This window comes from Neomonachus schauinslandi, chromosome 3 (assembly GCF_002201575.2).
Source record: "Neomonachus schauinslandi chromosome 3, ASM220157v2, whole genome shotgun sequence".
In the NCBI taxonomy this organism is placed as follows: Eukaryota; Metazoa; Chordata; class Mammalia; order Carnivora; family Phocidae; genus Neomonachus; species Neomonachus schauinslandi.
The window spans coordinates 95426313-95439117 of NC_058405.1; the positions used below are offsets into that span (position 1 = coordinate 95426313).

At 36.4% G+C, this 12805-nt stretch overlaps 1 protein-coding gene across 2 annotated transcripts in view; it reads right to left on the minus strand.

Annotated features, from left to right (window-relative positions):
* DPP10 (dipeptidyl peptidase like 10) overlaps nt 1-12805 on the minus strand; it is a 1400194-nt gene that overhangs the window by 101230 nt on the left and 1286159 nt on the right. For both annotated transcript variants that reach the window (XM_021695867.1, XM_021695868.2), the window contains exons 9-10: nt 11059-11213; nt 3543-3640 (exon numbers count right to left, since the gene is read on the minus strand). In XM_021695867.1, coding sequence (XP_021551542.1) covers nt 3543-3640; nt 11059-11213 — 253 coding nt within the window. The remainder of the gene's footprint in view (nt 1-3542; nt 3641-11058; nt 11214-12805) is intronic.

A 12805-nucleotide genomic window follows, 5' to 3' on the forward strand; every position in this document is an offset into this window, starting at 1 on the left:
AAAAAAGAAAGTACATTTGATGGTCTTAATAGGGCATGGAGGAGTATGTTACTAGTAAGTTAATTTTTGCATGTTTATACTTATACATTTAAAAAAAATTTAAAAATGATATGTATTTCTTGGAATTTGTAGGAATACTGTCATTAATAAATATGAGAATACTGCTACTAATACTACCAAAAATTTAACTTATATATTTATATATTTAAAATTTTTTAAATATAAAAAAGAATTTGAGTTAGCTTAGAAATATTTAAGAATAACATGGTAAAGTAAATTAGGAGGAGAAAAAGGAAAATAAGTTAGAGAGGGAAACAGGTGTTAGTTACCATAGTAAACTCCAGGTCCAAAGTACACTAATGCAACTTAGTTAAAACACCCTCAGTTACATGGCTCACAGTGCGCGTGAGAAAAGTATGGCAGGTTTGTAAGAGAAGCACATGCATTAGTTAGATAAATCATAGATGTGTGTATGTGTTTGCATATGAGTGTGTTTGTGTGTCTGTATATAGAGACTGAAACACACACACACACACAGAGGAAGATTCAGAGAGTCATAAATAGAAACAGCACCAGACAGACACTGCTTTCTCACGTGGCTTCAGAAAAATCATTGTGTGCTCGTGTGGTCATCGCCAACACATGCATAAAGTCTAATAAACTTCTTATGGCAAATATTATCCTTAAATTATTTATATGGAATATTCTCCATTTGCCAGGTCCATTCTCCAGCTTTCCCCATGCAGTTTCCAGAGGCTGGCCTCTACAGTGAGGCTGCCTTGCCAGAGGAAGGCCTCTGCAGGAACTCCAAGCTTGAGAGGAGAGAGAAGTCAGGGTATTAACTCCCAGGATCCGCTTCCTACTAGGGTGTGGTTGGCAATGACTGAATTGCTCAATCTGTGGACAGGTCCTCCTGGTCCATCCTGTTCTTCAGCTACAGGCCTCTTCAGGATTCATAATTGAGCCTGTACCTCATTCCTTCAGTCCAGAGACAGCAATAGCTTTCCCCTAATGCAGACTCAAAGTTGCTTTCTCATCTTTTGTGAATTTCCCCTTAATCCTGCTCACATTTTTGTTAATAGTCCCTTAATTAACTGCAGTTCACTTACCCTACTTGAGTGTGTCGTCTGTTTAATTTCTAGGACCCTGACCACTAAATTATGAAAAATGACATGCTCTTTTAGATCTCTAACTAGGAGGGCACAATAGTTTTCTAGCTAATTTCTATATGGTTAACATACCATGTATTAAATATTAGAGATGTTCATAATCCTAAAACAAAACCAAGGAGAAAACAGCAGTTTCGTTTCCATATTATGTGCAGCTAGATGAATGAAGTTTCTTTAATTCACACCATTGATCTATCTATTTTGTTCATTTGTATGTTTCTGAGCCCATCTAAGTAACACCTGTGCTCAGAGTGACTAAATGCAGATGATCTAAAATTCACTTATTACTCTTCTGTGAATTGGACTGAAACTTCCTACCAGAAACAGATGAGTAAGGAAATACATTTCTGTAAAACTGAACCAGGGTAATATTTAAAAATATCAATTTTGAAGTAAACTTTGATCTTGAGTTTTTCAACAAAAATCATACATTTTGGTACATTTCACATGCCACAGGTGGCACTTAACGTAAGACCCTGAGGGAGAAAGAGCAAAATTGTTTGGTGCATTCTATAGATAAGGTATTATATGACTTTCCCCGAATTGTAGACCAAGTTCATCACTAAACCAATATACTTGGGTTACCTCTAAGAGACTTTTCTTCACAAGATTCTTCCTCACTCTTAGTGGGATCTTGTATTTTATTCTGTGTATTGGATTTCTATCTAAGGATATGTGATACCTTTTTGCCATGGATGACTAATTTTATCATATTGTACTACAAATATTACAGATATATACTTAACTAATAACCCAATAAATGACAACTGATTCTGTCTTTAAGAATTTTTGTGTTTGCTGACATTACTATATCCTAACTATCTGGAGAATCCACTAGCAACCTCGTGGGTTATAACATCAAGGTCCAGAATCATTACTTTTTCTTAAAAAGAAAGCCAGATATTGTAAAGTTGATTTCTATTTCAAAGATCTCAAAAGACTGATGAAAATGAAAAAATATTACTTTAAAATGAGGTTATTCAGACTCATAGAGAGGTAGAGTGACTTGTCCAAGTTCACATAATGAAATGGTGGCAGAGATATGACTCAAACACTCCAGTTTAGTGCCCTTTCCTATTAATTCAGAGCATTAAACAAATCAGAGAAAAAGATAAGGGCTCAGGACCACATAAAATACTAATGGCTTCCATAATTGCTTCATTTGTGACTAATTCTTTCATGGCTGGTAGATCGAGTTCAGTAGAGTTCCTATCTGATTTGGTCAACTCTATTGCATTCTAAATGTCAATTCGAATGACCCTGTAAGGTCTTCCATCATGACCTGCATGAAATGCTCTATAACTTGAAACAGGCTTTACCATGTTTTCTACCTCTGTTACCAACTAATCTTGGGGTTCTGGGCCTCATCTTTTCCCTCAATAATAGGAACAGATTGTATTAGGTAGTTATGAGCGCCCTTCCAGTGTAAGCAGTCCATAAATTTTTAGTAACTTTACAGGAGGGAAATTTTCCACATACTGCAGGCTGCACTATCTGTGAAAATCCCCAACTGTGATGGAATTTTCCCAAATACATCAATGGAACAGCGTTTGAGTGGAATTTATATTTGAATCAGTCCCCTAGCACTGATTGTTGATGGCATCAAAACAAAGTTTGAGCTTAGCCCCATATCATTCAATAGTGTGAAAGTATTTTCCTAAATCAGCTACCTATTCCAGCTCCAGGACCACTGTAAAGTTTCAAAGGGTTGCACTATTTAAATGAATACCCTTGAAGTTTGAGACCACTCTGAATTTTAAAATCCACATGGTTATTTGATTCACTGTGTGCTACTGGAAATTTTACTAATATTAAAATTATGCTTCTGACACATAAAATGTGTTGTTGTTGGTTTTTTTCCTCTCCATTTAAACTTCTTAAATAAGAAGCCTTCTTATATAGAATATTTTGAAACCACATCTCATTACACTTCCCTGCCTGGAGGAAAAAGCTAGGGAATCACTCCCAAGCTATGGGGAGAATTTCTGCTGGAAAAACTACACAGATTCTAGGAAGATTGTGCTCTTTTAAAGAGGACCATTTAAAAAAATGGAGTAACTATTTTCAGGAAGAACATTCAATGGAAAATTATCCTTTGCCCCCATCTGCCTGTCACACCTCCTGCAACAAGTCTAATTCTCAATATTACTACATTTAATCATTTTCTGGTGCTGCTAATCGCCTTGAAACTTTAAATGCTCCCTGGGAACAACAAGAAGCCCAGAATGAGTTCATTCCTGCACTAATGGGGCAACCTCAGATTTATTTTCATGTGGATTTGTTGAGCTGATCACATCTCTCTAAATTGCAATAAAATGATAATTGAAGTTAAAATAACTATTTCCAAGTAAAAGTAAAATGGAAATTGCATACCTTGATTTAAAGCTGTCAGGTGGCATGAGTTCCAAAGTATGAGTTGGTCCATATAGGTTTACAACATATAATTTGATGGTTGGGTTCATTTGACCTGCCTTTGAGAAAATGAACATTGTGACACAAATATATTAAGCATTAAATATATTGAGAAAAAAAGAAAATGTGGTGTGATTCTAATTTTGCATTAGAACAGGGAAAAAGTTTAATTTCTCTGAAGTAGAAATGATTTTAAATTCAGCAACCTGATTGCCTTCAATTGTTTTTGTAGATTGCTGTTTCTCAAGCATTTTAGTCAGACAATTAAAGGTGATGGAAAATCATGATGAGTTTATTCATTAGGCAGTGCTACTGTGTTCTTTCCCTAGAATGACACCAGGAGGGCTGGCTTAACAAAACAACTAGTAGAACAAGCTGCTACTCACATTATAGGATAAGATATGCAATGAGAAAAAAGCTTGGCTAATTAAAAAAAAAATAAGAAGAAAAAGATAAAGAAGATTTGCCAATCTGGGTGACACATGCTTAAAATTCCCCAATACCTAATCCATCCCATTGCATTAAACATTCCTACATTCCTAAGTTTCCTTTTTTTTTCATTTCAGGGGTAGAATTTAGTGATTCATCAGTTGCACGTAACACCCAGTGCTCATTACATAAAGTGCCCTCCTTAATGCCCATCACCCAATTATCCGATCCCCCCACCCAACCTCCCCTCCAGCAACCCTTAGTTTGTTCTCTATAGTTAGGAGTCTCTTTTGGTTTACCTCTCTCTCTGTTATTATCTTATTTTTCCTTCCCTTCCCCCAGGTTTCCTTTTAAACTTTAGTGAATACCAGATGGGGTCTGGTGTAAGTGCCCCTTGGGAGGTGGTGAGCCACAGAGCAGTCTGCCCTCACTAAGTATGTAGTCAGATGAATAGAAGGACAGTGACAAGAATCGGTAATAACTAGCCTAGAGCATTAGTATGTTTCTGGCTCAAGTATGTAGTAAAGGCACTACATGAATAATCTTACTAAATATTCTTACTTCCGTCCTAAGAATAATTATAACCATTTCCAAATGACAATGGAGAAGCTCAGCAAACTGTGGAAGATGGATATCCAATAACTGAGGAAGCTGGTATTTAAACCCAGGATGCTCTTCCCTGCTATGCTTTGCTTCAGTTCATTCCCAGGCAATGGCCTCCACAATTTTTCAAATACTATGAATTTGGAGGGGGCACAAAAGGGACCTTTTACCAATATATCTCAAGCAGTTTGAATGAATGGATAGGAGAATGTTTATTTGAATAAATGATGTATAGAATCAGTTGACTACTTGTGGCACAATGTGTTCCTAAACAAAATACTGATATGTCATTGCAGAGAGGCTGATGTTTTAGGAGAAGACTATATGAGATGTACAAAGAAAGACAAGGAAATTAAAAGTGGGTTGAGTTAGAAGACTGACAAAAATCTAAGGAGAATTACAAAAGTGATTTAAAGACGAGAAAGAAAAATCCATGTTCATCAAGTAATTGGCATTGACAAAACCCAAAGTTGAACAGGACCAGAAGCAATATAATACATTCCACCAATAGTCCGTAATAGCTCTTCAAGGACTGTGTTGTTAGGCTAGTAAATACAACTAGTACAGGGGGAAGGCAGGAGGATGAACGAGTGGAGCCCAGAGGATTTTTAGGGCAGTGAAAAATACTATGTGATACCGTAATGCTGGATGCATGTCATTATATATTTGTCCAAACCTAGAGGATGTACAACACCCACAGTGAACTGTAACATCAACTATGGACTTTGGGTGATTATGGTGTGTAGCTTCATCAGTTGTAACAAATGCACTGCTGCAGTGAATGGTGCTGATAATGGAGGAGGCTCTGCAATTGTAGGTGCAGGGGGCATATGCGAATTCTCTCTACCTTTCAATTTTGTTGTGAACTTTAAGCTGCTCTAAAAAATAGAGTCTTTTCTTTTTTTATTTAATTAGCCAACATATTGTACATCATTAGTTTCTGGTGTAAACAAAAATGACTAGCACATCTGTGGGGGTGCATCATACACAAGTCAGAAGTTTTGAGCCAAAGGAGTCAGGAAAGTCCTTTGGTACAGAAACACAATGCTATAAAGAGAGATTATGGAAATGGTTTATATAGTGAAGGGCTTCCTGGAAGATAAGCTATGATCCTGCCTCACAGAGAAGGCTCTCACATCAGATTTTATAAAGCTTTTCATTGTTCTAAACCCTTCAAGTGCCTGGGCACATTTGTCTTGGGCAGTTTAGCCTTCTACCACACACAGGAGCTCCCTTTCACATCACTCCCATTTCAGTTTAATTGCCATGATCCTCCCTGAAAATATTGGCCTTATCCATATTTTTCAATCTAACCGTTTCTCTAATTTGACCAGGTATATTAAAAATTAGAGCTGGGACGTAATATTCAGTAGTGCCATTCAAAGTATTGATCTTTGACTGGCAGCATCCATCAGCATCACCTAGAATCTTAGAAACACAAATTATGGGCCCCACATAGACTCAAAAATCAGAATCTCTAGGTGTGGGCCTGGATTCTCTATTTTAATAAGACTCTCAGATAACTATAATAATATGTAAATTTACAAATGGACACTGATATATATTTTTTTCAGTAATACATATTATTACTAGTATATGTAGTAATGCATATATATCCAATAATATATATGTTATCATATACATACATGTACACAATAATATATATTACAGTTCAGTGCTTATCAAAGGTGTCAGCCTGCATCAGAATTACCCAGAGAGTCCCTGGGTGGTGCAGTCAGTTAAGCGTCGGCCTTGTTTTTGGCTCAGGTCACGATCTCAGGGTCCTGGGATTGAGCCCTGCATCAGGCTCTGCCCTCAGGGGTCTGGTTGTCCCTCCCTCTGGGCCTCCCTCCATTGGCACTCTCTGTCTCTAAAATAAATAAATAAATCTTTTAAAAAAGCAAAAAAAAAAAGAATTACCCAGAGGACTGGAAGGCTTGTTTGACAAGATTTACCCAGCATTTCTCATGTCATGGGACATGAGAATCTCATTTCTAAGTCTCCCAGATGAGGAAAAGTACCACATTGTGAGAACTGGTTTAGCTTAACCTGTGAGTCAGAGAAGCCTGGGTTTAGACTGTGACTGCTATTTACCGAATATAGACCGCGGGCAAGATGTTAAAGATCCTCAAGTGTTATTTTATTGGATTATCAAAAATGAGACAATACTTTGCTGAGAATATGTCACAAGTCAGAAGTTTTGAGCCAAGGCAGGTTTCCTTTCTGTAGCTATAAATATCTTATAATTTTGTTATATGGACTAACAAAAAGATTATCTATAAAAATGTCTAAAATAGTATATAGTAGTGAATTAGAAAGACAGTTTTTAAAACACTGACTTTTCTAGTTGATGAAAAATTCTGCCAATTTTTAAAATTCTTCAATAAGCTCGTTAAGAAAAAAAGAAAATTAAATTTGATCTTTTTGTCAGTTCTTATCAGTGATGAATAATTTTATGACATCCTTTGTCAAAGACATATATGGTTATTACCATATCATCAGGCAGGTTTTTTTTTTTTTTTAATGTCTGCAGCTCTGTATGCTTATATGTGTATAGGATCGCTGATATCCCAGTTAGCTTTTACATGGGAACAAATTAAAAGTTGTATACAATGTGGCCAATTTTAGACAAAAAACAAACATCAGGTTGTTTCTAAAATTCAGCCATCCAGCATTCTACAATCTCAATTAGATTTTTATCTCTCCACGGAGTTTTGAAATTAAGTGCACATTGCAAGTTCATTTGTACCTTTTTTAACATTTGGATCATTTCAATAGTTTGCAAATTAGAAGAGTTCATCTATTTGTTTTTTACAGTCACATTTGCCAGAAAGACTGCATATCTACAGAATCCTTCCTCTATGACTCTGAAACACAAGCCTCAATAATAATTAACCTTATTTTACTGGCAACTAAATTGTCATTAAACAAGATAATGCTTTAATTAAGAAGATTAACCTGAGGTTACTGAGATAGAACTGTGCATCTCTTTTGTGCTGAATTGCTAATGATAGGGTATTTTATGAGTTCTGAATCATGCTGAATTAAGTAAAATACAAATATATTTGTTTAGTGTAAGTATTTCATTAGTAAATCTGACCACATTGAGTATTTGCTGCACTCATTTTAATCTAGTTTAATTTGAAGCACAATTTAGTGTGAACTCTATGAATTACTTCAGTGTCGAAAGTACTACTTTTTATAAGTTTATTACAAAAGTAAGAGCAAATCAAAATAATATAGTTGTTAGTGGGAGAACTAGCAAACATTTTTTTTTTAAACCAGAGTAGAAAATAGTAAGACTTTCAAAGTTCAAGTAATATACCCAAAATGATACTGAAACTTATCTGAGAACAAGGATCAAGCCCATATCTTGTTTTTTTGAGTCCTGTTGTCTTATGTACCTGAGCAAGGATTCCTACTAAAAGCCTCCTGAGGACTTAGGTTTCTTTCTTGGCTTGGCCACAGGAATAGCTACCTTTTTTTATGCTTAATACTCCTCAGTGGTAGTCATTAACACACACTCAGGACTTTTACTTTGTATTACAAATCCCTATTTCTCTCTCTCTCTCTCTAAGATGTGAGACTGTCTAAGAATCCTACATATATCCCACTACATATATAGTTAAGTCATTAGGAGTAAATGGAGCAAACAGAGCTCCACATATATTTGTTAGCTTCACAAGAAGATAATTTTGATTCCAGCTATGTCTTCAGAGATACAAGTTAACCTCTGGTAATTTTATGGAGAGGGACAGAATCAATACGTTTGAGTTATTTCCCTGTTCTCAAAATAACTGTGACTTTTATAAAAGCACTTAGCCTTTTAGAGAGCTTGGTTTGTCCATTCGTAAATGGAGGCAATTGTGAAGAGGTCCAGATAAGGAAAAAAGAAAAGTGAAAAGTCTCTCTGAAAATATGAAGCATATTATTAGCACACCCGATTTATACAACAGCAAACATTATTATTTTATGCCTAGCTTTACTATTAAGAAATATTAAATAATAAAATAATAACTTATTAATAACAAAGTGTCTAGGCTTGTCAACCCAGTATTTTATGAATTAAAATTTCTCAGACATTTCTGTTTGTCTATTTGTTTGCCTCAGTCTGTTAAAGTTATGAGGCCTAGAGTGTCCAAGTTCAAGCAGCCCCTAACTGAGAAGGCAGTTTGAAATACACCTATGGCATCTGGCTCTTACGTTGTGAGTCCTAAGGTCCCCACTCCTCTTGGGAAATGAATGACAAAATGTTGTTCCTCCCCTGGGGCTGGTTTTATTCCCTTTGTGCAGTAAACAAACTGAACAGTTGTGTGTGAATGTCTTGCTTATTCACATATGCTTCCCACAATATGCCACTTGGTTTTGTATTTAAACTGTCAGGTGAACTTTCATTATAAGTAAATCAAATGATGTGAGAATTAATACATTTGAGAAGTCTTTTCAGTCATTCCCTGGGGGGAAAAAAAAGGTGCAGCTATGCTATACAGGAACAAACTGTCATTCATCAAACATGACTAAATCTATACTAGAGAAGTCATAAGTCATGTACCTGAAGTACAATAAAAATCTCTTGGTGAGTATGATTTTTTTTTTTTTTTTGTTAGGTCAAGTTACCATTTTCTCCTGAAGAGCACTGAGTATACGTGTCTTCTAATTTATATCCAGAGAAGACCCTAAAAATAATATTTGAAAATCATAGAATCAGATTCCTCTCAATCTTGTTGTCCTTCTCAGCTATAAACCTGTCATTTAATACCACAATCTATGAAAGGAAGGTAGGATTGAGAGGGGGAAAAAAATACAAAAGAAAAACAGACAGTACAGAATCTCACTGAGGAAATGCTCTTCTTATCCCAGACTCTCTAAATTCAAGACTGTCTTTCATCCTCCCTCCCTCCCTCCTTCTTTACCTATCTAAGATGTGAGACTGTCTAAGAATCCTCCCTCCCCCACCTTCATTCCCTACTTTAAGTACTTGAGTTTGGTGGATGACAGGAAAATAAGAAAAGTCATGCCTACCCTAACCATGCCTTTACTGCAAGTATAGAATAATCTGTGTGATGGATAATTTGTCCAATACCGTGCCCAATTAATGTAACACACAAGTTGAAAGGTATAAAACCTATTGTGATTGGGAAACAGTACAACTCACTAAAGGAATGGCTTAAAAATAGCTTCTAAGGGGGACTGGGTAGCTCAGTTGGTTAAGCGTCTGCCTTCAGCTCACATCATGATCCCAGAGTCCTGGGACCGAGTTTTGCGTCAGGCACCCTGATCAAAAGGGAGTCTGCTTCTCCTTCTCCCTCTGACCCTCCCCTTTGCTCATGCTTTCTCTCACTCACTTGCTCTCTCTCTCTCAAATAAATAAAATCTTTAAAAACCATAGCTTCTAAATTGAATTAGCAGCCATCTCTTACCTAATTAAGAGCAGAAATGTGTAAAACAGTTTAAAATTTTTCCTATAAGACATCTTTACATGATTAATGCATAGGAAGCCTCATTCATGAGCCTTTTTCTTTGTAATATAAACATGGGGAAATGTATTTTTAAAAAAGAGACCTTAAGTTATCAAAAATGCCATACAATAGAAAAAAATCATTACACTCCAGATGTTTTTGCAACATGATCCCTACTTGAAAATAGTTTTGCTCACTGGGCAAGAGTTCTGTATTTGCCTCACTCAATAAAACAATTCCATCTATCTTAGCTATGCCTGGCTATAGCTCTACCCCGTCACGTTATAAAGTATGTTCCAGAGTATGCTCTGCCAAAATAATGCTGATGTTAATACTAATACTAATAAATTCTTTATGCTTAGTCTATTCTTTATTGGTGACTCTTTATGTTTAGTCTATTCTTTATAGAGATTCTTTATGCTTAGTCTATTCCTTACTGGAGATACTTTATGCTTAGTCAATTTTTTTATGGGAGATTTATAATGTACATTAACATATAATATTTTAAGTGCTCTAAGAAAATGTCTGCAAGAAGTTGGATTTTATTTTTAACTAAGAATTTTCAACCTATTTGACCATGGGACTTTTTCTTCCCTTATAACACCTAGTAACAACTAGAATATAACAAATATTAACACAGAGAATGTACTTTGGAGAAACCTGTGCCCTGGCATAATGCTTGCCCCTGATCTTTTCTCACTTTCTTTCCAAATGCTCGGAAGGCAAGGGAAAACAAGAATGAGAGAATCAAAGAGGAAGAAATGCAATAAAAGTGGCAATTCCCAAGCCCTGAGTCATCTCTACTTCTTCCTACCAGAACACTGTGTACAGGCTACTGCATACTCTAAAAAATGAATCTGCCGACCACGAGTGAAAAGCTTCCTTTTGTTTTTCTGCAAAGACAACTTGCTCATGAAGCAAGGATACTATCAATCAAGTCACTGGTGCAGAGAAAGAGAACAAACCAGTACTTCCACGTTACTTACCTTAGGATATGGATACTGCTTTCCTTTGGGATACAATGCTCCAGTAAATCGAGGGATAACCATGTTAGGCACCAATGAATCATTTATCATCAGGAAGGCAAGCCTTTCTCCATCTGGCGACCACCAGTGGGCAATGTGAGAATGCAGAAGTTCCTCTAGAATAAATGAGTGTTATTTGAAACCAACTGTAGAGATGTGGGCTCAGTGACCCACAAACATCTGTCCTTGAAATCTCCATTGCACATATACATTTTTTTTCTATACAATGGTTGGATTTTATCAACGTCATAGAGAATTCTGTATTTCTGAGTTACCCTTTTAGTCCCAGGAGAAGCAGATGCAATGGCAGGAAAGAATGAAGCAATAAAGTCAGGATTTCATAGACTGTCAGCAGCATGAACAGAGAAAATGAAAGCACTACTGGGGTAAAAAGAATAAGAACAGTAACTGAAGACCGAAACATGGCATAAAACTGTATTTATGTCCCCATTCATTCACATTTGCTTTCAATCATATTTCCATCATCAAACAAGTTAAATACCCACTCTCATCATCGAACAAGTTGGATAACCACTAGACTCATGAAACTATTTTAAGCTCTAAAGAAAGAGAATGAGAAATAGACTGGATATCTTTCATGTGACCCCAGATCCACTATTCACTTGTCTATATCTGCTTTCTGGTCCAGAAAATTAACGTGGGTGAACAACAGCAGACCCTTTATTATACTATGGCAAGAGATTACAAGGAGGAGAGTGAAGTCAGAGTATGTGTTCCCTTGGCTCTACCCTGAAATGTCACTTCAGTCTAGCTGTGGGTTTTAAATGATGTCACTACCCCTGTCAGTGCACTCTCTTCTGTGAAATTTTCTCCTTTTGTATCTTGTAATGACTCATCTCTATGGTCACAGGGGTGATTATAGCTTGGTTGTTACTAGTCTAGATTATAGCTCTGTCCTTTACGGTTTCACTTTGTAAATGTGGTCTCTTCGTAAATAAATCTTCAGATTACTGAAAGTGCTAACTTTGTACCCTGACAGATACCATGATGAATACCAGTAAGAGACTCGGAAAAGGGACCTTTAAAATTAGAGTTTGAGATTAAGTTGGTGATCTGTATCTATATCCATCTCTATTTGTACTATCTTTGATGTAATCATCTCCTTTCCAGGAGGGAACTGGAGCATAGATAATCCATAGCAATGGATGGACTCATGAGTAATCCATTGTCACTGGTGATGATACAGAATGAAATACAGATAGACAGGAAAGGTTTGGGGAGGATAATTGGTGGTGGCACTTAATTGCTAAAATAGCGGCAACTGTAAAGATTATAAAATGAAGCTCCCACGGTTCATGTGACACCTCAAGGAGATTCCATAGGGATAAACTGAAATGGAAACCATGTCTGCAAAATCAAGAATACAAAAAAGATCACCACGGCATCTTTGAAGGAGTCCCTCTCTTCTTCTGTTGTTGCAGGCAGATAAGGCAGAGGTCCAAGAGAACATAGTAAGGGTGGCAGAACTACAACACAAATTAGGGGCTCAACTCCAGTTGTTTTTTAAAGCTAATACAGATATATTGGAGGAGAAGTCCTGGGACACTGGCATCTAGGATAAAGATGCTTGGGTAAACATGTGCAATATACTTATGCTTTCTGGACCAGTCTCATAAATAACACATTATTGGGGAATGTTGCTATATGTGTCTAATATTATGGCTGAAGATATTGAACCTCAAAATTC